The sequence below is a fragment of the Pteropus alecto genome, unplaced genomic scaffold (genome assembly GCF_000325575.1).
Source record: "Pteropus alecto unplaced genomic scaffold, ASM32557v1 scaffold60, whole genome shotgun sequence".
NCBI classification, from domain to species: Eukaryota; Metazoa; Chordata; class Mammalia; order Chiroptera; family Pteropodidae; genus Pteropus; species Pteropus alecto.
The window spans coordinates 5105955-5133335 of NW_006430726.1; the positions used below are offsets into that span (position 1 = coordinate 5105955).

Below are 27381 nucleotides of genomic sequence, written 5' to 3' on the forward strand. Positions count from 1 at the left end.
GTTTTAGCCCTCAGCTTCGGTACTGTGTGTTCCTTTAATGTCAGTGGCGGGGCAGCTGCAGTGATAAGTCCCCCAAATGGTTTCATCATTTGTGAAGTCCATAGTTCCCACAGTAAGAGAACAGTGGGTTATTATAACTACTTTCCTCCTTTTTACTGTTGGATAAATATTTTCTGGTAGAAATGAGACTTACTGGTAATAAAATATAAGAATGAATATTTAAGATACCTGTTAAATACTTGGAAACTTATGCATGTATATTCTTTTTTATAGGCAAAAGGAAAGAAACCATTATTTGTACAGCTAATCCTGGAAAATATATGGAGTTTATATGATGCTGTCTTAAAAAAGTAAGACTGTTATAAAACTTTATCTTTGGACAGGATAATTTGCCTCACTTCCTATTTTAGTGAATCACACTTGGGAAAGCTGACGTAGACAGGGAAAGTAAAGAAAGCCTTTACAGATGAGTCGATTTCAGGAGCTGGAGACAGTTTACAGGGGTATGTGTAGCCCAAGTCAAAGGTAACAGGAGGGACAAAATAGCAATGTTACAGAGTGCCGAGGGGAACAGATAAAAGGACAGAGAAACATTGGACCTTTGCTTTTATAAAGCTAGTTTAAAATAAAATAGTAATTATAGTAAAAAAAAAAAAAAAAGGGTTCTTGATACCTGTGATCATTAATGAGGAACTTGGGAGAAAACTTGCCTGATACAAGTGGAAAAGAAAGTTTGCTTTAGTAAATTTACTTTCTGTGTTTTACCAGAGTTGGAATAATGCCTTTTAAGCATTTTTTTTGTAAAACCGTGTCACCATTTGACATCATTTGTTTAATGGTGCTTTATGGGAAGTTTTAAAGGCTCATTTGACAGCATGAGAGCAGAGATTGAGCGGTCCTCTAATGTAGTAGCAGGAGCCCCTTTTGATCGTTTCTGTTGATTTTTCCGTAGAAAAAGTAGTGCATTAGGAATAGATGTATTGATGTTGCATTCTTTTTTTGTGCTGCTCCTTCACACCTGTGTGACCCCTCCCCCAATCTTGTGTGTTTACTGTAGGGACAAAGAAAAAATTGATAAAATAGTGACTTCTTTAGGATTGAAGATGGGAGCCCGGGAAGCACGACATTCAGACCCTAAAGTCCAGCTCAGTGCCATCTGCAGTCAGTGGCTGCCTATAGCGCACGCTGTTCTTGGTATCCTTTATTTCAGTGGCTTTTAGTGAAGTAGTTTTGACAAAACAAGAAAAAGGAACTTGTGATTGGCAGCCAGGAAATTGTCTAGAAATAATGCATTCTAGTCCAAAGTAAGTTTTCTGTGGTTATTTAGCATTCTCCTATGAAACTTTAACGCTTTAAAAATTAATATATTAATACTTATTAGTAGTCATACTAATACCAGTCTAAAAGAATATTCTTTTAAGAACATATATTCTTTTATTTTTATTTCATTAGCTGTGAAAATAGAAATTTTATATTACTAAGATTTATATATTAGAGAATTTAGATGTTTGCATTAGATCACCATTTCATCTAGTGTCAGTATGTTACTGTTTCCCATCATGTTAGTGATCACAAAAATACTTGATTACAGTTAATGTAACCCAAGTATTTGAACACATGAGTTTAAATGATCTTCATTGATCTTTGTGTACAGGCAATGTCCATGGGGTGCATAGGAGCGGAGGGGCGGGGTGCAGTGTCCTGGGAGTGGACCAGCTGTGGTAGCTCAGCCCAGAGCTCTGATGGACACCTACCCCTACAGTGACACTTGCTCTGGTAGGGGACTTTCTTGTATCGTAGCTTGTGGCTGTTGGTTCTATAAAAGTATATAGACTGAAACCATATGAAAAATTATCAGGATTTCATGGTCACAGGTAGCTAAGCTAGTAAGCTTTGTTGTCATCTCTTGTTTCGTGGGCCATCAGCATATTAGGATAGCTATTGTAAGAATCCTTCCTGGGCTTTAGGGAGTCCATGAAGTTCCTGGAATTATATCCATTTTGAGACATGACACATACAGTAACGTTGCCTTACAGCCCAGATGTTTTCCGTAGACATACGTTGTTCCCTCGATGTTTAGTGCACACTGTGGATCTGTACCTTGGTGGAGGGCCCTTGCTCAAGGTTTTGAATCCTTAACAACAGACTTCAGCTATGGTGTGTCAGAAACTTCCTAGTCCCCTCGATATTACTGCCGAGAGAGTAGAGAAACTGATGTGTACAGGATCACACACATTTGACTCTCTTCCACCGGAAACCCAGGCACTCAAAGCAGGTGAGGTAAAGATGAGCATAGCATGCATCCTCTTTTTGATTGTCCTAAGCAAGGCTGCTCTAGACCAGTTTGTGGACTGCCAGTCTGCTGAACGATAAGTTGTCACATGTCCACCTCCACAGATAAAGTTTTACAAATGACCCTTTCACCGGTTTTTCTCCAAAGGTTTTAATTTTTTTCTATAGCCATTTGTTTTCCACTAGTGGGGTGGGAGACCAGAAACTCTGAGACTCCTTTCTGCGCTGATCTCATTTCATAATCTCATCATGATGCTATATTTCATACTCCTAAACAGCCAGGACCGTGTCCGTGAGCTGCTGCGTCGCCGCCATGGCTGTGTCCTTAGGGTTCCAGGGGCTGTGTGGCTCCTTAGAAGCCCTGCGCATATGCTCCCTGGAGAGGGGTGCCTCCCATTCCAGCCTCTGTAAGCTCCACGGTACTCACCTGTGTGCACTCACTGTTTCCACTTCACCCATTCTGCTGAATTGGATGTTCCACCCCCAGAACCACTGTGCTCCTGTTCTCGGGGCCACTGTTTACTGTCCTTGTTAAATCACCTGACCAGATCTGTCAGAAGCATTCGACACAACTGGTCACTCCTTTCTTGAGACTCTTCCTTCGACTTCCAGGCTTCCACGTGCTTCTACTTTTCTCCCTGTCCGCTTATTCTTAATCTCTTTCCGGTTCCTCTCCATCTCCCTGACTTGTTAACTGAGATGTCCCCAAGCAAGGTTCAGTGTTTTGACCTTACCTGTTTTCTATCTGCATCCACTCTCCAGGTGATCTTATCCATTCTCTAGGCTTCACATGACAAGGCTGTGTTCATAATCCCCACATCTGTGTCTCCAGTGCAGATGTGTTCCCTGAACTCCACACTCTTTTGTCCGGTTGCACACTCCCTCTCTCCACGCGGCTAAGAAGCATGGCAAACAACCTATCCCAAGCTGGGCTTCTTGTCTTCTCTCCCAGCCTGTTTCTGGTTATTCCATCTCAGCTCTAGGGACCTCCATTCTTTCATTGGCTCAGTCCAAAAGCCTCGGAGTTATCCATGGCTCATCTCGCAGGCCTGCATCCAGTCCATCTGCAAATCCTGTTATTTTTCCCTTGAAATATAGCCACAGTTCAGCTACTTCTCAGCATTTCCACTTCCGCCTCTCTGTCATTGTAATAGCTTTCAGACAGAAAAGTCAAGCTTCTGCTCTGGATTCCCCTTCAGTGTTTTGTCAGCCCTGCAGCCAGAGCGATCTGTTCACGTGTAAGGTTGGATGTGTCATTCTGTTCCTCAAAACCTTTCAGAGCTTTCCCAGGCAAGACTTCTGGTACATGTTTAATTCTGACTTCCAGAATGTTTTTTCTGGTTCACATTTTACTGATGAATTCTTTAACTTACATAACAATTTTTTGACATGGCAGTTTTAAAAAATTACTAAGGAATACTTCTGTACCTCCAGTGTAGGTTAAGAAAAGTGTTAGTGTGTCGCTATGAAGTTGTGTAAAATTTATAGATTTAGGGAAAATTGATGTCTTTGTAATAAAGGATTTTAATTCTAAGATTTGTCACTACTGTCATGGTAAGATATTTTTGCCTGTTTTGTTTTCTGACTTGTTATTGTGGGGATTGGAAAAAGCTATTGATTTTTATCTATTTTGTTCAAGTGCTGCCTGTTGACCCCTGACCTTTGGTAACATTCCTCAGTTCTGTCCCTTCCACTGGGTCCAGGGGAAATCTGTGAGGGCTTGCGGGGTGGGCACCCTGTTTCCTTGCCGCAGCTCTATTTAGGGGTTGCCCCAGCCCTCCTCTCACCCTTTTAATTTTGCTTTTCTTGCCTCATTTCTGCCAGTTTTGCTTGCTCTTGCTCTATTCTGGCAATTTTATACTTTTTTAAATGGAATTTTTATCGTGGTTGTAAAAGATTATAGGCTGCTTATATATTTAAGTGATGCCATCGTCTAAACATCTAATTGTTTTGTAGAAAAATGGATTTTTAATAGTGGGGGGAAAGTGACATTTCTCTTCTCGCTCGTTCAGCTTTCATGAAATGTGGAAGTGAAGATACTGCTCCAGTTATTATCTTTGTTTCCAAAATGTTCGCAGTTGACGCTAAGGCTTTGCCTCAGAACAAGCCAAGGTAAGGGCGTGGGGGAAGTTGGGCTGGGCTGGGGAAATGGCTTACATTTGGTGGGGGTGCATTGGGAGTGTGGGTATCTGAGAAAGGTCCGTGCTGTAGTGTAAGGCGCATTGTGGAGATATTGGCTCTTGCATGTCGGTTCATAATTCAGAATAGCTGGGGACACAGCATCCTCAGAGAAAGCCCGATAGGCCATCTCTCCTGTTGCCACAGTTAGGGAGAGGACTTGGAGAAACCTCCGTGAAGGGACCTGGGACCACCTGCTGTCTTACCCAGCCACATTAATACCTGCTGTTTCTTTGTGTGAGTGGACTGAGATGCTTGATGTTGCCAGATGTTAACACGTTTGTGGTATCCTGTAGACCTCTCACACAAGAAGAAATTGCTCAGAGGCGTGAGCGTGCAAGACAGAGGCACGCGGAGAAGCTCGCAGCAGCGCAGGGCCAGGTGCCTGTGGAGTCCGCCCCAGATGGGGGTGCCCTTGCAACAAGTCCAGAGGGAGAGGACCCAAAAGGTACATCTTTCTTACGTAGGCTTTGGTGTAAAATAGTTGTTACTTAATGTGGGACACTCATCCTTTAGCACTCCAGCTTCTAGCCTTAATTGTAGGTTTTATCAGTATCCTTTCATTCTTGGTGTCTCTTTCCTGAGACTGGGCCAAATTTATATCCTATTCACTGTTCCCTGTTTCCTGGCAGTTCTTGGAGTGGAGAGAGCATTCTTGGCATTCATTATCCTTTTGTTTCTGGCAGGTGATGAGCAACAAGTGGAGAGTATGACCCCGACACCTGTGCCACAGGAAGGAAACAACCAAGAGACTTTCATTGCATTTGCTCGGGTATTCAGTGGTGTGGCTCGAAGAGGAAAGAAAATTTTTGTCTTGGGGCCTAAATATAGTCCTGTTGAGTTTTTGCAGCGGGTAAGAGTTGGAAATAAAACATTAGCATATTGTTTCAAGGTTTCGATAGTTTTCAAATTCTCGAAATTGGTTATTACCTTATTGGTAGATTTATTTTTGTCTCTAGGAAGGCACATTTGGCTGAATTCATATAGTCTCTTGTGTTTTTTTGGTAACATTTGGTAACCTGTTTTACTTAGTAGCATTTAGGAAACTAAACCAGTATCTGAGCACAGCTTCCAGGCCTTATTTAATTAATTTTAAGGCTTTTCTCTTCAAGGCTAGAGGAAGGAACTGGGAACAACAGATGTCCTGCTAGAGCCAGGACAGTGGCAGATCTTCAAGAAATAGGGAGGTCCAAAAAATTGGTGTCACCGGCTAAAGGCATGGGCAATGAGCAGGCGACATGCAGCAGTCACATGACAGGCAGATCCTCAAAATTGATCAGGAGGGTCTATAAGCATAGAATGGCCAGCATCTAAATATGCTTGACCCAAAGGGCAAAGGGAGACCACAGGCTGCAGCTGTCACAGAGCATTTCAGGCATAAGCAAGGTGCATACGTAGTAATTAAGTCATGAAGGTCATAGGAGGATGAACATGCCACAGGTTCAGGTCGCTGGTCAGGTTCAGCAAGAAGCAGTAAGAAAGGATTTACGTGTCAGGTTCTGTGAAAAGCTCCATTGAGACACTGTTTGGCGTCGCTTTAAATCAGTACGTGTATTTGGCATGAGTTAGCATTTTGCAATACAGAAATCTTTCTATCCATGAATGTATTAGAATAGCAACAAAATCTAAGATAGCTAGTGATTAAATATCTTTATAGAGAAAATTATAAAACTTCAATGAAAAACATTTGAAATAACCTAAAGAAATGGATAGATACACCTAAACATTACTGTTTTTAAAAAATGGGGTTTTTTTTTTTGCTGATCTACAGACAGTTAACTTTTTTATATTGATCTTGTGTCTAGCCACCTTGTTGAACTGTCTTACTCATAATTTACAGTTTGTTCTAAGTGGATGGATGGTCATATTGCATATGGCTGATTTTTCTCTTCCTGTTTCTATTAAATAAAAACTTTCTATTTTTATTTCTTCCCAACCTATCTCTAGAGCACCTTGCAGAATTGTCATTAAATCAGAAGTTATACACTTAAATGTAATATATGCCTGCAAGGCCATCATTTTCATGAAATTTTCGAGTTTAACCTAACGTAACAGCTTCTCCCTCCTCTGAGCTTTAATGAATTTACTTCCCTGCATTGCCTTTTGTCACTCACTTTATGTTTGTGATGTTAGTTATCTTCGTATATTTTATATCCTAACATTTTTTTCCTCTGCATAGCACGAGCACAGTGCCTTGGGCCTGTGGGTCCCAAAGATAAGTTGGTGATTGAAATGCTTTCAGGGCACTAGCATTTATATGGAGGTCACTGAATAATTCAAGAAAATATCTTGAATATTTTTCAAGGTATTGAATAATTCTTGACAAAACTTGAGTATTTTGAGACGATATCTCCCCAAGAATAAATGTGATGCCAGGGAGCTCAGAAATGTGTCGTCCTGTAGCGTGTCAACATTTAGCGCTCCTCCAGAGTGCTCATTTTCACGTTACCAGCACGAGAGCTCCAGCTCCTCTTGAATGCTTGAAGAGCATCACAAGGAGGTTAAATCAATTTAAATGATAATAGTAATGAGTGTTGAAATAATATAGTTGTCACCAGAACTAGTGTGTGACATGATTTGCGTGAATCCTAGCAACGGGTGACATGGATTTTTGTTTATTAGCTTATGCGGTGCTACCAGGTTACAACAGAATTTATGTTACTTCGCCATAAAGCTCATGATTGTGTGGGATTCCTGATAATTTTTAAATATTTGAGAAATTTCACTAGTTCAGATTTTAATGTTAGATTTTTTTTATATAACACCATTTCAGGTTTGCGTATTTCAGGTTGACATGAAATGTGACTGCAGCCTATCTTACTAATGAAGATTAATAATGCTATAGATATTATTTAATGTTTTCATTTAATGCCTCCTAACTTACCTTCAGCCATTTTTCTTTGCCCAGGTACCATTAGGCTTCTCAGCTCCACCGGACGACCTGCCCCCCATCCCCCACATGGCATGCTGCACTCTGGAACACCTGTACCTTCTGATGGGCAGGGAACTGGAAGACCTAGAAGAGGTGCCTCCAGGAAACGTGCTAGGTAGGGTGGTGCTGTGTGTCACATGTGTACTCCATCCTGAGGGGTTACCTGACTGGTCACAACCATAGTGAAATCTCTGAAGGAAATGACTGGGGTCTTCTTTTCTCATGTTCTTAGATGTTAACTTCATGCATTTGAGTAATTAGCATATAGATCAGTAACTTGCTGTGAATTATAGTAGTTCTGTTTTAAAAGAAAATACTCCTCAAGTCACCTCCACTCAAAGCTGGGGTTCCTTTAGCCTTAGAGTCAGAGTTACCGTTTTAGACACATTTCACTTGTTTCCTGATTTCAGAACTGGAGCATATGTAGCAGTAGCAATAATCTCATAAACCAGGTGTTTAATGAAAGCAGCTTTTCAAAGCTAGGAGTAAGTTTAAGGCAGGACGGAGGAGAAGGCCAAGGATTTTGGTTTGTTACTAAGTGGAAAGCAAAGAGCTCGAGAGGAAGCCAGCTGGCAGCTGAGGGTAATGGAGGCTGGGATTCCAGCCATTAGGCTGCTCTGCTGACTTGTTTGAGACCCCAGGTATGTCAGCACAGTTTGGGTTTTTGTTTTTTGGGTGTTTTGTTTTTAAACTTAAAACAGTTTTGCCTCCTTTGGAGGTGGGTGTTGAAATGAGAGGGAAGCATAAGATGGGTGGCTGAATTTGGTTGAACTGATTTATATGTTCCAGTTATCCGTTGCTGCATAACAGACCACCCAAAGCCTAGTCGCTTACTACAGAGACACCTTTTGTTTTCTCATGAATCTGTAATTGGGAGTGGTTTGGTGGGACAGCTGAAGTGCTAGAATTATATGAAGGCTCTTTTCACTCGTGTTTGACAGTTGGTGCTGACTGTCTGCTGGGACCTTGGTTGAGAGTGTGACTGGGGCAGGAACGTGTGGCCTTCCATATGGCTGCTTGGCTTCCTCACGGCCTGGTGGCTGGGTTCTGCAGGTGAGCATCCCAGGGGGAAGAGGCCGGAGGAAGCTCTGTCAGCTCCAAAGCCTTCAGCCTCACTTCTGCCACATTCTCTTTATTAGAAGTGAGTCACTAGGGCAGGCCCATATCCAGAGGGAGGGGACTAACGCCACCTTTTGATGGAGACATGTCAACGAATTTGTGGACATGGTTTAAAACAACTATACCACTAATTATAATCTCTCATTTCCTTTTATATTTTAGTAGGCCCGTGATAAGACACAAATTACAAATTAAAACATAGTGATGTTTATAGTGACCAGGACAGGCCTGTAAATTTCATCTTTTTTAACTGTTAACTTAGAGAAAAAGTTGTAATTCCTATCTAATAGGAAAAAAGTAGAGAATGGTGTGACTGATACCCATGTGTTTTTCATCAGAAATGATAGAATCAGATTTATCTAATGCAGAGAGGAACTCTTGTTGGGGGAGGAGGTGAAGGCTCATGGCGTTCTTGAACAAGTCAGTGGATATAGGCAAGGTCTGAAGGGAAGCACTTGCACTGGCACCTGAAAAATGTGTATTTCCCTTTCGAACTCAGCTATTACTCACTTGGAGAACTCACACTAATACGTGTGGAATAGATTTTGTGGTCTGGAAACAGTTGATTTAAAGTTTAAGGTAATTTAATTCCAGTGTGATATTTGAAAAGTTGGCATAGACGGGGCCAGAAAGTCCTCACATGTTTAACACACAATAGCCTTTTGTTCAATTTTGTACTGAGAATCTCTCTGAAAGTAAATGTTTGCTACAGGCTCCTGTTAAAATGTGAGGGGAAATTGAATTAGGATTCTAAATCTTTAGCCTTTTCTTAATACACTTTCAGATCTCTTCCATATGGTTAAATCTTTAAAATTTCGGGGATATATTATAAGAAGAGATATGATATTCCTCTTTTTACAACATGAGGAAAATGATATTTAGCTTTTATCTGAACTGGTTTTAGTTCCGCCATGGTTGACTGCTGGGTAGATAGGAAGTCGGTGTGGTTTGAATGAGAGAGTGTGTGTGTTTCCTAGTAATGCGGGTTACCTGAGGGGTCAGAAGTCTTTGAAGAGTTTTACTAGCATATTTAATTTGATTTATTTCAAGGGAAATCTCAAAAGTTTGTGATTCTTAAGCCTTTTGAGGTACTTATGTAAAACTTTTAGTTACTAATGAATTTCTTTTAAATATACTTTGTTATCAGTATTTCAACTTGGAAAGAGTCTATTTTAGTCAGTAAATAAGTAGTCCCTTCTAAACATTTAGTTTCAACTGATTTTAATAAGTTTTCTTTTACAGATGATCATGATTTTAGTCTTATATTTCCTAACAGATATGTGTCTTTTTATTGTTATATTGCCTATAAAAATATGGCTGATAATAATAATTATAGCTGCTATTCTGTCTGGTTCCTTCCTGACTTTAATGAAAATATTCCTAGTATTTTAGTTTCAGGTTCGCTGAATGATTTGCCTGTTGATTCATAGTGCTTACTTATTATGCTAGGAAACTTTTTTAATTCAGGAGTAGATACTGAATTTTATTGATGCGATCTCAGCATCTGAAGCCAAAGTTGTAGAGCTTTCCTCCTTGCTATAATTCATGTCCTGAATTATATTTAATTATTTCCTGATTATTTAGCTATCCTTGCGTTCCTAGGGGGAGAAGGACATCACTTGATCATTGCATATTCTCTTCATACACTGTTAGATTCGATTTACTGTTATCTAGATTTTTCATGTTGATAAATTTGTTCGTGGAATTTAGGTATCAGCATTATACTGGTTTCATGAAATAAATAACAAAGTAAGGGGTGGTTTTCATTGTTTTTTATTCTGTGGAACATTTAAATGGCACAGGAATTTTCTGGTCCTTAAAAAATTTGGTGTTAACAGCCATGAAACCAGCTATATCCCTGGCTTGTTGTCCAGGTTGTGATTTGATAACATTATCAATTGTTAGTTACTGTTATCAATTGTTATCCCTTCAAGGTTCTTTTTACTGTTCCTTATGTTGATTTTGGTACTACGTGCTCTCATAGATAATCATAGATTTCAGATTGATTATTCAGTTCATTTGCTTGGAGCCTGGTATTAGTATTGGTTATAATAATGACATCAAATAGTGTCTGCCTGTGTGCCAGACTACTAGTGTTTATTCAGGAGCGGTCACCTTATCTTGCAAATGAGATTTTACCTCGGGAGTCTTTACATTTCATTGCTCCTCATGAAGATCCTTTGGGCGCTCAGTGAGTATTGGTTGAACGAATCAATCAGTTAGTAAGAGGACAGAGCTTAGGTTGGGAGAACACATGAACAGCCAGAGCGCCTTAGTGTTCACCATTTATTTCTTCATAGTTTAAACTATTCTCAGGTAGAAAAGGAAGTTAGAAAGAAAGTGCAAAAAACACTTTTTTAGAAGTAAACACATTTGCTTTTCATTATGAATATTTTGGAATTTCATAGATGAGCAAAATTCTTTCTTAGTCTGAACAGTTCTTATTAAAGGATATCAAGATAGTGACATTTTAAGGTGATAAGATTATCTAGGCCCCCAGAGCAAAGGCGATTTTTACCCCTTGGAATTCTTTGCTTACACGCAGTACACGGAAACGAATCGCTCTCTCCTCCTCTCAGTGCGTCCCAGGTGTTCTGGAGGCACGCAGGTGAATCCTGGGCTGAAAAAGGCAAGGCTGTGTGATGTCGGAGAAGCACAGCTATGCTGAATCTGAGCTTTTTTTTCTTAGTCTTGGTTCATTCATGAGGAGAGCTTTATCCTAGGCTTCCTAAGGCCAGAGTTGCCCCCAGGAGTCACTTGAAGCCCCTTTCTGGTCTTCTGAGCTAAGGGTGCTCCCAAGGGAAGGCAGGGCTCAGTTGCCTCCTAGTTAGAGAGTTAACTGCCCCAGTTGTTGTCATCTGAGGTGTGAGGTTAGGGACTTAAGCTCCACCGACCATCTTTTTTTTTTTTTTCTGTCAGTTCTCTTATTCTCGATTACGTGCTTTGGCATTTGTTTGTTCTTTGAATGTTTTATGTTATGTAGACCTCATGGGCTCATCTAAGCTGTTCTAGGGCATGGACCAGGTTACCTGGAAGGTATAGATAGTTAGGTTCATTTTTTCCCCCAGATGCATAGCTGTCGTGGCAGCACAGTTTATCAAGTAAACCTCCTCCCACCCCCCGTTTTGTCACCACTTTTGTCATTGCAGATGTCTACAAATATTAGTTTGTTGCTGGGCTCTGTTTTCATTTCTGATGTATTTGCCATTTTATGTTGCTTGGTTCTGGTGGTTTCAATAACTCATTTTTAAGTTTTATTTATCACTATTCATTTCAATAGTTGACCGTTCTTAGACATTTATTCTTCCATGTTAACTTGATATCATTTTATCTTATTCTAGTACATGAAATATCTATGTTAAGACATTTTATTTTACTAATACAAGTAAATCGTGATTACTCTCTATTACTATAAACCCGATAATGTAGGAAAAAAAATAGGTAAGAGACCTTCTTACGGTTAATTACTGTAGGCGTTACCAGTGTAACGTATGTTCTTCCAAATTTCTATCCCTGTGTAAACACGCATTCATACATAACATGTGTTCCCGTAGTAAGACGATTTTATTTGTGTGAATTTATAAGTTCACTTAGGAAGAATCTGCATCTTTTCTGTATTGAGCCATTTCTAGTGTAACGGAGCTTAAGAAAGGGATGGACTTAAACCAGCACTGTGTTGTCCTTGCCTTCTGGCTTTACCATTACCAGATGATTTCAAACAACTAAATTAGACCAGCAGTAGTCTCTTCTGGGGAGAAGGCCTTCTGGTTTTCGTACAAGGTCCTTGGTTGTAGCCCCAGGCCTAGCTGTCTCAAAACTGAGCCTCTGGCAGCAGCCAGAGTTACTTGTTCTGCTGCAGGATCTTCCAAGACTTCTGCCCTTTCCCTTCTTACTCTGGGGTGTTCAAGAGGTCTGGGGGCTCTTCTGGAGAGACCAGCTATTCTCAGTGGCATAAGTTAATTCTAGTTTGACTGGGTGAACTTTAATCTGGTTCCGTTTTTCAAAGTTTCTGGCATTTGGATGAGACCTTTTCCTGTGTTGACATGACCTTGTCTTAATTTTTACCTTTCTTTGGACATTTTGCTTGAGATTTGGGGCTAGAGGATTTGGAGAAAGGAGAAAGGGATATCAATGTCTTTAGTAAGCCTTCCTTTCTCAGGCTCCAGTCTCTCAAAAGAAACAAAAAATGCAGGGTTTTTTTCTTCTTTTTACATGCAGTGAACTATTACTTGCTCTGAAAAGACAGGCCTTGCATGCTTACTTTTATAACTTAATCACTCTCACATACATGCATGTTGCACTGATTATGTGTTTGGTTCTATACTACCCACTAGGTTAGAGTTATCATGCTGGCTACTTCAGTTTAATCTTCTAGGTTATTTCTCGGTCCATCATAGTTTTGATCCCAAACTAACCAGTAAGGCAGCCTCTTATGAGAGAAACAGCACTGGGTTTGCCAGGTGAGACTTCCGGCAAGTTGGCCACTTTTGTGGGGACTTCCAGACCTGACTCGATATGCTTATAAAGTAAGGTTGGGTCAGGTGACCTCTGTGGCCTTTCCTTCTCTCTTGTTCGGTTTTCTAAGAACTTTCTGTACTGCCTCTCCCTGCTTCCTTTCGTTGCTGTTCTCAGTGCCCTCCTCCCTGCCCCTGTACCTACTACGGCTTGCTACAGGTAACCTTCAGAAAGCCAGAGGCCCAGAGGGCATTGGACAGAAAGGAATTCCAACCCTCTAGAGATCTCTTCTCGTAAGCAGGAGCTTTAAAAAAGCAGTCCTCATTCTGAGTGGATGTGCAAGGACCAGCGAGCTACACATGGCTGTGTCTCGAGAGGTCCAGACGGCTTTCTCAGACTTGAGCCAGCTCGACCATTGCCACATTCTCAGAGTGTTCTTTGAAGGCGTAAGCGGCCTCGATTTCTGGGCAGAGGTTGGGTCTGCCCTCCGAAGCCATCACAGGCTGTTCAGGCTTACTGTGCAGACAGTTGTTTCAGCTCTAACGAGGGCCACGGCAACGCTGAGAACACAAGGGGGCAGCCTTTGCCGTGGGTTTCCATCCTGTCTGAAAACTGGAACAAAGACTGGGTGTCTGCGCGCCTGCAGGAGCCTGTGCTCCGCGCCGGAGCCCACGTGTGAAATTAGTAACCTTTAACTCTGTTCGTAAAGGTTCTCAGCTGTTGGGCGAAGGCGTATGAGTGCTGAGGGGGTTGTGTGCTTTGCTGGGCCGAAGTTTATTCACACAGCAGTATCCTCTGTGGAGGTACTAAAAACTACTCTTTTGTCCAGCTCAGAGTCCTGCACATGGCAGGCAGGCGTGTGGTTTTTTTTTTATCGGACGTTCAGAGATGTCTGAGTCATTAAAACAGAAGTCGAGATGAGTTTAGCATGCTGTTTAAACCTGAAGAATGATTTCAGAGTCATTTAAATGTATTTTGGACCTCTCTTTCTCTTGCCCCTCCTACGTCTTCAAATACTAGAGGCATTGTTTCACGCATATGTTTTTTCCCTTCGGTTTCCTCTTCATCTTGGAAATTGAGTCATGACTCCTTGAGTTGTTTCTACTTGGAAAGAGTATTATTATGAAAATATATGCTGCTTAGTGGGCAGTGAAGCAGAATATAAAATATCACTAATATCCTGATCTCCCATGTAGTTAGAAGCACATTGTCACTGGTTTTATGTTTCCCAGATGACTGTTAACTTACCGCAGTTCAGTGCATAATTGCATTGATGATCGTATTTCAAAGGATTTGGGTCTTAAGTACAGAATCGAAGAAAGAGTTGTTATTCCTTCACTGTTGTATCTAAACCCGTCTTATTATTTGACTCTGTAATGGCTGGAAGAAATCAGATATGCTTTGAAAATCAAAGGCAAAGACCCTGTCTTCTGGGAATGGGAGTGGGTAGAGAGAGGAACATTTTTCTTTTAGGTCTCTACAGAAGCAGCAGTTATTAGATTTATTGTATAATAGTTGTTTTTCTTCAAAGCCACAGGCCTTCAATTTTTCCAAAATGACAATTGTAAAATTCCGTTTTCTGAACAGTTTACGTAACGTCATAATACTTGCATGTCTTTTGTTAAACTAAGAGATGCCACATTTATAAATGCATTTGAGAGAGATAGCAAACTAGATTTAACCAAAGTTTACTTAGCACCTATTGCGTTCCACGTGTTCAGTGAGTTGCTTTTGTTTATGTTTCTTATTTAATACTCAGAACAAATTTAGCGGTAAACTTATCTTCATTTTGCAGACAAGAACACTGAGACTGAGGAAGTTTTGACTTGGACAACTAATTGCACTATTCTAACCATCCCTTATTAACTAGATTTTGTTTTCTGTACAACTGTATAGCTGAGATTCCTTTAAATGCTTCTCTACTGATTCCCCTCCCTTTCTATGATTGTTAAAATGAAAATATGCTGTGATTTTTGACGTTCTGCTTATGGAGGCCCTGAATTTCATAGTTCATGAAGTCCACTTCTATATAAAGGGAATCTGAGACTCTGAGAGAGACTGGGTCTTCTCTGAGCCTGAATTGTGAGAGTTGAAACCAGAACCCTGGTCTTTTCTGGGCAATGGTGGGGAGGCGGGGTGGGTGGGCAGAGGACTCTCGGGAAGGACTGGAGAGGAAATAGCTTAGCTGCTCTCAAAAGGGAGAAGAGAGAAGCTGAACAATGAGAATTTGTTAATTTTATCCAGTTTGAAAAAAAAAAGACACTCTAGAGAGAGAATGAGAGACACCCCCACCCCCAATCTCATTCCCAAAGAGAAAGGTTTTCCAGTAGCCCCTTAGACTTCCTCACCGCCGATGTCATATTGTAGTTTAGACTGGTTTCGTGTGCAGCTTCTCCCCACCTCTGCTTCACTTCTCACCACTCTTGAATACATCAGGATTCTTAAAAAATTATTTTTATTGAGATATAATTGACATAGAACACTGTGTAAGTTTAAGGTGGGCATGTTGATATGATATATATTGTAATATAATTAACACTAGTGTTACCTAACACCTCTATCATATCAAATAATTATCGCTTTTTTGTTGTGGGAACAATTAAGATTTAGTCTCTTAGCGACTTCGATGTTTATAATACAGTATTGTCTATAATTACTTTGCTGTGCCATTCGCTCTCTAGGACTTGTTTATCTCCTAGTTTGTAATTTAGTACCTTAAAACAACACATCCTCAATTTCCCGCCCCCAAACCTCTGGTAACCACTGTTCTACTCTCTTTCTATAGATTGGGCTCTTTTAGATTTCGTGTACAAGTGATATCACTCAGTGTTTGTCTTGTTCTGCCTGACTCAACTCAATTAAGGTCCATCCGTGTATCTCACATTGCAGGATTTCCTCCTTTCTCATGGTTGAATAATATTCCACTGTGTGTATGTGTGTACACGTTACAGGTCTTTTATACGTTCATCGTTGGCAGACACCTTACTTGTTTCCCTATCTTGGCTGTTGCGGAGAATGTCGTAGTGAGCACTGGAGTGCATGCACCTCTTGGAAACCCTGCATTCCGTGTGTACAGAGAGGTAGAATCTCTGAGGCGCATGGTAGCTCTTGTTTTATTACTTGAGGAAGCTCCACACTGTTTTCAGCAGTGACTGCTCCAGGATTTTCACACTGTTTCAGCGCACGCTGACTCTTCTGCTCAAGCGTTCTTCTTCCGCGTTCTGCCCGGCCACGTCGGGCTCAGAGCGCAGCCCCAGCGCCCCTCTCCCAAGGCTTCCCCAGCTGCTCTGAGGCACAGACTTCTGGCTCCTTCCTCTGAGTTTCTTCTATACTCTTAATCCGTTTATCTTAGAACATGGATTCCATTGCATTGGTCGTGCTTTCCGTTGGTGTCTCTCAGCTCCAGGGCAGGGATCGTCATTCTTCGGGCATATCTGGTGTTGAAGCCAGGCCCCTTACACAGTGGGCATGTTACCAGGACACGTGTTCCAGTGCCGGTGCGAGGGGATAGATGCGTGACTGTGTACTGCCCTCCCAGGTGCTCCTTCTGAGCACAGAGGTGGAACGGAATTGTCAGCAGGAGAAAGAGTATGGAAGTTCTAGGAGGTATCGTTACAGTTACTCATCAGCTTGCTGGTGTTTGGCTTCTAGATTATATATGAGAAAATTGAGAGAGTACAGATCAGAAAGGGAGAATGGAGGTCCAGCTTGTACTAGGAACTTGAATTTCCAGCATATGATCACCAGTCATGTGCTTCTGCTTTGCTCCTTTGTTGCTTCTGATGTTCATTGTGTTCACCAGGAATTAATTTCTCCCGATGGCCTATATCAGAGTACAGATATTGGAGTAGATAGCTAGGCTGGATGTGTGTGCGCACATGTGGCTGTGTGTCTTTTATGTGTAGAGATATTCTCCCAGATGTGAGATACCATAGGGCTGTCCATAGCCGGATATCTTAGTGCTGCACATGTTTGCAAGTAATATAACATTGGTCTTACTCAGATCTTTCAAAATCTCATTTTTTGGAGTAACTTTGAGTGTTTCTGAATTTGGACTATAAAAGTCTGATTTTCTACATAAGTCTAATATATCTATTGTGTTTTGGATAAATTTGAAAAACGCTTCCCTTTATGAGGTTAGACAAGTTTATAACTGAAACCAGGTATTAAAGTATAAAATTGCCTTAAAAAAAAAAAAAGTCCAAACAAGTAAAAGGTCTTAATTTACTGATATAGCTATAGGTAATTTGAATTTATTGATTTTAACTATGAATGATATAAAAAATATTTGCAAAACTCAAACGTTATGACTAAATTTAAATTTATTTTAAAATGTAACATCTGTCGCTTTGTTCTTTGCATACACCATGGAATATTTTTTGTATATCCTATTCTTTTTTTCCATTTTCTTCAGTGTGCCTTATCGATTTTTAGATTCTGAAAACAAGACTCTAGGGAAGTGGAGAGGAAGATGAGCATTTGAACCCATTAACTCCACCTTTCTTAATAAAGGGAACGATCTATTTTTATAACTAGGAAGACCTCACGGCCTGCTTGCTCACTACATCCTGGTGTATGCTGTATGCCTGTCATTTTGGAAGGTGTTACTAGTGCCCCTCTTCCTCCTGAAAACTCGAGTTTGGGTGATGATTTCTGTGGTCACTCTAGTTTCAACTGATATATTTTTCTCTTGATTATTTTATTTTATGCTTTGATTTTAATGCTTCTTTAGTGCATGTTTTAAACTATATTTTTCTGTATTTTTAGATTCTCTGATGTTTTGGAAGGCCTATCCTATTTTTAATCCTGTTAATGGCTGTCTATCATGTTTTTCAAATTATTCTTTAAACATTAAGAGTCAACATTGGATTAGTATTTGGATGGGAGACCACCTAGGAATACAAGGTGCTGTAGGCGTTTGAAAAAAAAAAAAAAAAGAGTCAACGCTGAAATGTTATCCTATGTATCCCTATCCCACCAGATTAAGACTTAGACTCAATTCTTTCAGAATGAATTTTACCCGATTCATCTTTGTATCTCTGACAATGTCTTTGTATCTCTGACATGCTTTGAACTAAATAAATGCTCAAGAAATGTTTATGGAACAATCGTAGGACATAGTTCAGCCTTATAGAATGAAGGTGAAATCGATCTAGTCTGAGAATAGTGTAGGGTATTTCAGGTGAGGGAGCTGGGATCGAGCTGGAGGCTGAGCATCCATTCGGCCCCCACAGCACCGCTAACCAAACCCAATTTTGGAAGAAAGTCCACTTACCTTGTTTTGTTACCTAGGGACTCCCAAACAAGTTTTCAGTAAACTCTTTGTCAATTAAAGTACTTTCTCAGAGATTGCATTGCTACTACTCAGAGATTGCTCTTTGTCCCCTGAAGGTCCAAAGAGTTTTCCAGTGTCCTGGCAGAGAGAAAGTAGCTTGATTCAGCCACTGAGGCTGCCAGCAGTGTTGGTGACAGCGGTGTCTGGGGCTAGGAGAGTGGGGAGACCAAGTAGGACAAGAGTTGGAGAGCCGTGGCAGGAGTTGGAAGAGGCCAAACATTTTTATAAGCGTGTTCAGTTGATTGAGCCATGTGTATTTCTAAAGAATAGGTTTGGCTTCTTAATTTGAAAGGAAGGTGTATTTGATAACAGGAGCCAGAGGCGGGAAGAATGCCCATTTTTTAGTTTAAGTTGCAAAATATACCCTTGCACTTTGATAAGTAGTTTTACAGCACCAGGAAAATTAGTCTGTTTTAAAAGGCTTTGCCAAATTTTACTCTGGCTAAACGCCTCCAAAGTTAAGCAGAATATGGACAACTTAAGTGTTCTTACATGCAGTAGTGCATGTAATAGTACATTCTCATGAATAAAAACCTTTGATAATGAGAAAGTAATCTTTGACTTTATGTTCAGAATGTAAGGGTTGCTATCGCGGAGCTAGAAGGGGCTATAAATGGGTGTAAATAAGGAAGGCTATGGATAAATTGAGGGCAAATATTCTCTAAATCCGAAGTTATTAGATAACTACTGAGCATGTGATTAATGCTCAGTAAATGTTAGTTGAATCTGTCTATATTTTTTTCCTCCAAGTATATTCAGTCATTATGTTCACTCTTCCATTTTCAGGATCCAGTAGTTAATTACAAACCATAGCATAATCCTAGGATGTTTTCTTTTTTCTTTTATTTGGAAAAAGTATATATACATGTATAAACACACATATACATAGAATTTGAATTGTTCTTTGTTTTAAAAATAATATTCTTTGTTGGCAAATTAAATAGTGTGTTGTTATTTTGATTCCATTCACTTGGATTTCAAAAGTAATACATGCTTATAGTACACATCCAAACAATACAGAACTGTCAACCACTTCTTTGCTGTAACCGTTGATAACAAAGTGGCATGTATCCTTCCATAGGTTTTCCTTATACAGCACATACGTGCACACAATTTTTGCCTCTTTCCTTTGTTTTATAAAATTGGTATTAAATATGTTATGAGCTCGGTGCAGTTCAACAGCTGTGCCTTGAGCTCTGCTCACAGCGCACTGGGAGGTGCTGTGTGCCCACGCACCCGTGGGTGCCTATAATCTCTGCCCTTGGGCGATTTATCAGTTTCTTCTGACACAGTTTCAAGTTCATTACTGTTGTTATTCCCTTTATCAGTTCACATGAGGGCTTCCCATTGTCCTTGGGACTGTTTTATCACCAACTTGCCACTAGTTAGCTGCAGCCAGAGATTTTGACTTTGCCACAAATATAAAACTCTTCTTTGTCGAAAAGACTACTACGTGCAGCTCTTGAGAAGTTGCTTTCAAATTTGATCACATACTTTCCAAATGTCCTCTAAGAAAGTGCGCACGATGGCTTTGCATGAAAAGCTGTGGCACTTGCCCAGAACTTCTCAGTTTGTTTCTAATCCTGTGTGGAGTGTAATTTGATTACAGTGAACTGGCCTGAAATGATCCCAGTAAGATGCAGAACTGGATGTGGATTAAAGTCTCACCGTTTTCTGCTCTCCAAGATTTAAGGGAGTCATTGAAATGAATGAGTTTGGGATTTCATGTCCAAATCCATTTTTAATACTACCACCTTATGTTTTTATAGCACTGTATGCTTTTCAAAATGCTTTTATCTGTAGTATTTGATCTGTCCAGTCTGCTTTTAGCTTCTATATTTCAAAGGCCAGTAATGGTTAGGTTGGAAGTAATACTATTAGAATAGTGACTTTGAAAACTTTGAAATCATTTCCAGGTGTTTTAGATAGGCTATATTTGAATGATGAAATTTTAAACTTTCTTTTCTATAAAGGAAAACTTTACGGCTTCAACTAATCTTAGAGATTAACAGCCCCAGAGATTTCAACTCATTGGTTATTGTCGCTGTTTTTCTTCTTTATTTTTATAATAAATAGGTATACTAAGATGTGGATAATGAATAATAATACATGTATGGAAAGATGTGGACATGCCAAGGAGAAAAGATGATGCAAAGAAAACTTTCCGTTTTCCTTAAATACCTAAAATGGTGGAAGCGAATTTTAAATAACTTTCATGACAGAAAAATTCCTCTTTTTCTGATCACAGTAGGGGTGCAGACTAGGGTGGAAAAGATTATGGAGAGTCATAAAATAAAATAGTAGCTGAGCAGTATCTGTTTTGGAGACTTTATTGAGATTTTGCTTCTGACCTAATATGTCTTTTAAAAATGTTCCACACACATTAAAAATAATCTGCACATACATACACACCCACACGATTAAATCGGTGTTAAAAACCAACTCACTCGACTTGAGACAGAAGTGAGCCCTGAGACTGCTTGCTGACACTGCCTAATAATGTATAGATGGCTGTTGCCACAGCAGCAAAGAAATTTACAGTAAATCTAAAATCTTCCCCCTCCTTTTTGTGAAGACTTAAGACTTGAACAGAAGCCTTCGTGCTCACCAGCACAGCTCCTTGTCACTCACAGAACAAACATGCACACTTGCCTCTCTTGGATCAATGCAGAGAGACTCAGTGGACTTATAGAAAAATACAGCATTTTAAAAGAAAAACAACAGCTTTTCAAACAAAAGCAACAGGACTGTTTGAAACAGACTTCTTGTAAGAAACCAGTTGAGAACAGGTTGAGTGATAAGTGTGCACCTACCTTCCCTAAATCTGATGGAAGGACCTGGAAGAAATGTAATAACAAAGGTTCTGGGGATGGTCCAGCAAAATTTATTCTGTAGCTCTGAGGCACTGGATTTTTAGCCATTTTGAATATTATCACTGGATTTACAATAGGCCTTTGTGTTCTCTGTTTGTGAATAGGGTCAGTTGGCAGCTGGTTAAGTTTCTTAGGGAGTTACTGCAGCCAGTGTTAAAACAAAACCAAGCACAGGATTCCCTAAGAACTGGAAGTCTGCCCGGAGGAGCAATGTCAGGTGATTTTAGGAGTCCAAGAGCAAAACACTCCAGCAGTAGCAGTATTAATGCAGGGCTCACCTTTCAAGGGTGGCTAGAGCCGGTTGGGCTGTCATCCCCTGGTTTGGGTTTACTCTCTGTGGGACGGTGGCACTCTAGGACTTCCGAGGTGAGGAGAGATGGGAAGCAGGCTAGAACAGTGGCTAAGAAAAGTGACTCAAGCTTACAGCTCATAGCAGTCAGTGGTTAATAATTCTTCGTAGTCTGGTTACTCTGCCTTTGATGGTTAGGAAAGGCGTCGTGAGTGCTCATCTGGGAGGGGGCTGATCTTCTGTTACCGTGCAGGACACGGGCCATTGCGATGCGCGGGGTGCAGAATAGTAGCCACTGGTGCCCACAGGACACGGCAGGAGCATCAGGAAGGTGCGAACCATGACTGTGACTGCTAACAGACATGCACAGCCACCTCGGAGGGCGGTTTAGGAGCAGTGGTCAGCTTCAAAAAAGTTATTCTAACCTGGAAAGGGCAAAACCCTGCAATCGGGTTGACCTGTGACCCACTGAGCTCAGTATCCTGCTGGAGGTGGGAGTTCATGACCACGGCGTGCTTCTCCCTGAGAAGGACCTGTCCTTCTGCTGCTCGCTAAGTCACACGGGGCTCTAAGTCAGGGCCCAGTTCTACCCCCCAGTCGGACTGACCCCACGCACACTAAACCCTCACTGTAAAAGGGATGGAAAGGGAGCTGTGCGAGTGGGCGCGGGTGGACACTGGCGCTCGTGCCTGCCGCGGTGTCTCCAGCGCTTTGTGTCCTGCATGTGATGTGGGCAGTTTTCCCGACGTTTGGGAAAAATGGAAGGTGAGGAGATCATAAGGAAGAGGATGAAAATTCCTAACTCCCAGTTTACTCGGAGGTTGGCAGAAGAAGGGTTATTGGATAAAATGGGGCGAAACAGTCTATAGCCAAAATTTCTGTGATCATAAAAACAAAGAATTATCAGATTTTCTCATCTGAGGACTTTGGGACAAGAACAACTTAAAGAGTAGGGTGAATAATATAATTTCACCATTCAGCTAAAAAATTAGGAGGCTGCCATTTCCCCAGCCTGTGCTAACATGGAGCAGGTGGGCCAGTGAAGGAAAAGAAATCTCCCTTTAAATCTGTCTCTTGCCACAGTGACCTCTCAGAGACAAAGCCAGTGTGAGTTCTGACTACGAGTTGAAGTCACAACGTAGATACTGCCCCATCCAGAAGACACGTAATTCTTGAGCGTGACGTGTGTGTGTGTGCGCGCGCCTCATTCATGGGGTTGGACATTAGGTCACCTATTTTTGAAAATAAAAAATGCTGACATTACAGGTCTACATTAACATGGTAAGCTGCAATGAAGATCAAGAGGGATTAAGAAGTGACATATGTATGCATTTTTGTTTGTATAAGCAACACACCCTAAACACTAGTGAAGATATTTATCAGGAGAAAGAACTATTAACTTTTCTCTATACACTGCTGATGTGCTTAATTCATTATAATGCCTACCTTCTTAAATGAAAAGACAGAAAATAAAGTTGCTAACCAAAAAAATCCAGCTTCAAAATACCTAAAAGAAATAAAAGAGAAAAAGGAAAAATCAGTGGTACCTCAGATTCTGAGTGTTGCCCGTGGAGGAGTCGGGGCTGGGATAAAACACAGCTAGTGCTCTCTCCCCATTTCTTCACGTGATCCCATTTAGGCTCCCAAGGCACGTTCCCCTCTTTGTCCCCTGAAGGTCCAGTTGATGTTAATTTTAAATAAACCTTTTCCACCAGTTTGAAGGTAACTGTGGGCAGGGCACTCGGAATTCACTTCCCTGGCCTTTTGTCCCTCTCTGAGGATCAGCCTGGGCGTAGACTCTGGGGTCTGCAGGGATTACTGCTTCATCCGCTCCACCGGGCACACCCTGCTCCTGTGTGCTGACCGGCTCCGCAGGGGAAAGGGTCACCCACTGCCTCTCCGTGGCCCCCAGTTCTTCCTCTTCTCTCCTCTCTACCTGAACTGGCGTTTTCACTTTTCCTTCAGTGGAGGAAAGGCATGTGAATGAGATTTCAGTGATTCTGGAAAGGAGCAGAACTCTTAGGATTATTTATTGGCCTTGGAAAAATATGACTTATCTGGACTGCACTGCGGAAGCATGGATGGAATGGCTGAGCATTAGGAAAACAGAGCTCTCTCCAGAACTGCCAGGGATTGTGTGACGCGGGATACATCTTTCCCCACTGTACCCCTTGGGTTCCTCATCTGTAAAATGGATGAGCTCTGAGGACTTGACGTTTGTGTTTCTGTCATTAAATCAGGGACAGGGCTATTGTACAAGCAAGCTATAAACGTTTGCAAAGCTTTAAATAAATCCCTTGATGTTAACTAAAACAGATTGGTTTGGAGATGATTTTATTTTCCAGATAATGTGTTTACAAACCTGATATGGTATTGGGTCTGAAAACCTGGCTGGCTGCCTCCGTAGCCCCCTGAAGGCTTTTCCCGCTACCCTGGTGTACTCGGGAGTGGCACTGCTCCCTCTTCCGGAGCCATTTCTTAACGTAGACTACCAAGTCAGAGTACTCAGGGTCAGCGTGAGCCTGGCTGCATCGTCCGCGTTCAGGTGTGGGGCATGTCCAGGGAATTGGCAGAACAGGCCCTGAAGGTGATTGAGGGTGCCTCCTGCAAGGGAACAACCTCTGAGGACAGGAAACCAGATGTGACAGAGAAATCCGATAGCCGAGCGTAGTCTGCAGAGGGCAGATTGATACCTGTGTGATGATACCTGTCACTCAATTTGCCTTTTGACTCAACCCCGATGCTCCCATATCCAGGACCTTTGGAAGACGAGTGAAACCTAGAAGAGTTGACCCCCGTAGGACACTGGGTCACCAGTAGTGTCTCACCCTCTCTGATAAGAGTCTAGCATGTGGGAGAAGCATTTCTCCTACTTCAGGGACCTTGATACAGTTTTGGCACCATAACAACGCCTCCTGGGCTCATTGGGATCAGCCCAGAGAATGTGATGGACAGGTTTCAAAATCAGGCCCTTTATGAACTTGTGGGGACAGAGTTATTGGGATTGGTTATTGTCATCTAACTCCACTAGCGGGCGTGGGCTGGGGAGCCTTGACCAGTGGTTTGCGTTAGTCTGTCAGATGAAGGCTTCTTCACAGACGCCCTGTCAGCATTTCTGTTTCGTGTTACAGTGGAATTCTTTACTTTGTAACAGTTTTCACTGGGGACAGAGTTTGTTTGAGGAAACACCCAGTGCCCTGGTAGAGTGAAAGAGGTTCTCCTGACATCCCCTCATGGGTCTCTCATTTGGGGCCAGTTAGAAGCGATCGTCTCACCTCACAGGTCTCCTGGGTGTTTGCGCAGAGACTCACGTGCGCAGGCCTCCCTGGACCGTGCATGGACACAGCCTGAACGACTTGCACGGCATTTTGCTGACCTGCTCTTTGCAGCACTTTTCTCTGTTCTTAGAGGTGAAGGAACGTTTCCCATGATGTGAGCTGAGGTGATTTTCCTCTCGTGGGTGTCGGATTTCAGTAGTTTGAGCTGCTAAACGTGGAGGAGACATTTGGAAATATTTCAGGTGATATGCTGGATGTTGTTTCTAAGTAAAGATAGCAGTAGAGTAGTGTGATGTTTGCTGGGGGTTGCTTTGTTTTCCCGAAAAGTGGAACAGACCAAAACCCAAGAAACCCTTTTAAGCATCTTCCAGTGGGAATTTAGAAGGACCAACCTCCGAGTGAACTGCAGTGTCAGGGACCAGAGAGGGCAGACTGAAGCAGGCAGCCGGGGGAGGCTGGCTCCGCCCGTGCGAGTAAGGAAGTGATTTGCTCGAGGACAGACGTGTCGGAAGGAGGTGTGGAGAGGCACGCTTTGTTAGTCACTGGCTCGTGCGGAGGGAAAGATGGAAGGAGGTGGACCACGTTCTCTTCCTTTCGTTGCCAGTTCTTTTTTCAAGGCTCTGAAGTTGTTTATCTTTAATTCGCAGTTAATGGTGTCTCTAAAAGACTCAGACGCACTTTAATTACCCATATAATTTGTGTCAAATAACATTTTAAACATTTTTATTGATGCGCAATAGGCATGTAGAAAAGCATACAAATCTTAAACCATAGCTTGGTAGGTTTTCATAAACGGCACACGAGCCAGTGTGGCCAGCCTCCAGATCCAGAAGCAACGTTACCAGCATCCTGGAAGCTGAGTGCGTTTCCAGGTACTGCTGCCTGCACGCCCCGTCCCTAAGGGTAGCAGCTCTCCTGGCTTCCAACATCTCAGGTTAATTTCACCTGTTTTTAAGTTTCGTATAAACTGAATCATAGAGCACATACATTTGCTTGTGTGTGGCTTCTTCTGTCCAGCGTTCTTGTGAAATTCATCGGTGTCACTGCACAGGGTTGCGACCAGTCATTCTTATTGTGTGACTGTCACAATTTACCCACTCTTCTGTGAGTGGACATTGTTCTACGTTCAGTATTTGGCTGTTAGGAATATTGTTGCTTTGACTCTTCTCGTAGATGTCTTTTGCTGCCTATTTGTGCACATTGCTGTTGGAACAACAGTTTCTGTGTTGGAGGGTCAGTGTATGGTCGAGCTTAGGGAATGTACCAGTGCGTGCTGCGGCCAGGAGTGTCTGAAAGTCCCAGCGTGCCACATCTCTGCTGACACTTGTTTCTGTTTTTGTCACACCATTTTGATGTATATGGAGTAGTATCTTAGTTGTTTCCCTGAAGATAGTGATGTTAAGCTGCTTTTCCTGTGTTTATTGACCATTGATTTTTACTCATTTATGAAATGCCTGTTAAGTCTTTGTCCACTTTTCTCTGCCTTTTTTGTATTGATTTGTAGACATTTTTTATATATTCTTCATAAAAGTCCCTGGTTGGATATGATTATGACAGATGAGTTACCTTTCTGCTCTCTAATGGTGTCTTTTGATGAATAGCAGTTCTTAATTTCAGTATAGTTTAATTATCATTTATTTTAATGATTAGTGCTTTTTGTGTCCCATTGAAGAACTCTGCTTACCCCAAAGTCATAAAGTTCTGTGATATTCTTCTGTGAGCTTTCTGTTTTACTTAGGAGATTTAGGCCTGTAATCCACCTGAACCGGTTTTCCAGTGCTGTAAGGTGGGAAGCAGACTGTTTCTTTCTGTGCGGATATGCCGTTGAGTTAGTCATTATCACTGCAGTGTCCCCTTTGCCATGTATCAGTTTATGTAGCTTACAGTCATTTGATTTTGTTAGTGGTAGCTCTTAAAAAACTCAAAAGTTCCTGTAGTTTGTGTCTAATACCTTTTTATGGTAAAAATTACAATATTTTTTTATAATATCATTCATTACCTCAATATTAACACTTTTACAATTTTCAGTTTTAGTTATATTTCTCTTTATATAGTTTTATCTACATGGCATTTTGTAGTCTGCTTTATCTGTGTTTAAATGTAAATTATTAGGGCTATACGAATGGTATTTCATTGACGGGTATAGCATATTTAGTTAGCCAGTCCTCTGTTGCTAGCATTTAGGATGTTCTTAGTGATGAAAACTGCTATCTCATAGAAATTTATCGATCTGTCATTTAACAAGAGGGTGGGTAGCACATGAGAATGGATTTACCCATTGGGGCCCCATCTTTAATCGGCATCTCCATTCATCTAACCCTCTAGTACAGATCCTTTTGTACTTTATAACGGGGCTTGGTTAGTTTATAATACCAGTACTCGCCAACTGTGCTTTCAGGACCCATCACTACTATGATGTAAAACACCACTAATATGTAAAGTGATAGTAACATAAATTCAACCTACAGTTCTCACTCTTATTTCACTGATCTATGAAGTGTCCAATCCACAATAACAGAACTGCTTTGAAAGTTGCTGCTTCTCACAGGGGGGAAGTAAGGCATGTATTGGGAAGAGTGTTGGCTTGAATTCAAATCACCAATGTTCGCTTAAAAATTTAGTTAACAACC

General features: G+C 41.3%; 1 protein-coding gene across 2 annotated transcripts in view; it reads left to right on the forward strand.

The window, feature by feature from the left end:
* The window catches only part of EFL1 (elongation factor like GTPase 1), a 68037-nt gene that overhangs the window by 12256 nt on the left and 28400 nt on the right, over positions 1–27381 (forward strand). For both annotated transcript variants that reach the window (XM_006905313.3, XM_025050065.1), the window contains exons 9-15: positions 274–350; positions 1058–1194; positions 2153–2275; positions 4305–4404; positions 4767–4918; positions 5157–5323; positions 7379–7517. In XM_006905313.3, the coding sequence (XP_006905375.1) occupies positions 274–350; positions 1058–1194; positions 2153–2275; positions 4305–4404; positions 4767–4918; positions 5157–5323; positions 7379–7517 (895 nt within the window). The remainder of the gene's footprint in view (positions 1–273; positions 351–1057; positions 1195–2152; positions 2276–4304; positions 4405–4766; positions 4919–5156; positions 5324–7378; positions 7518–27381) is intronic.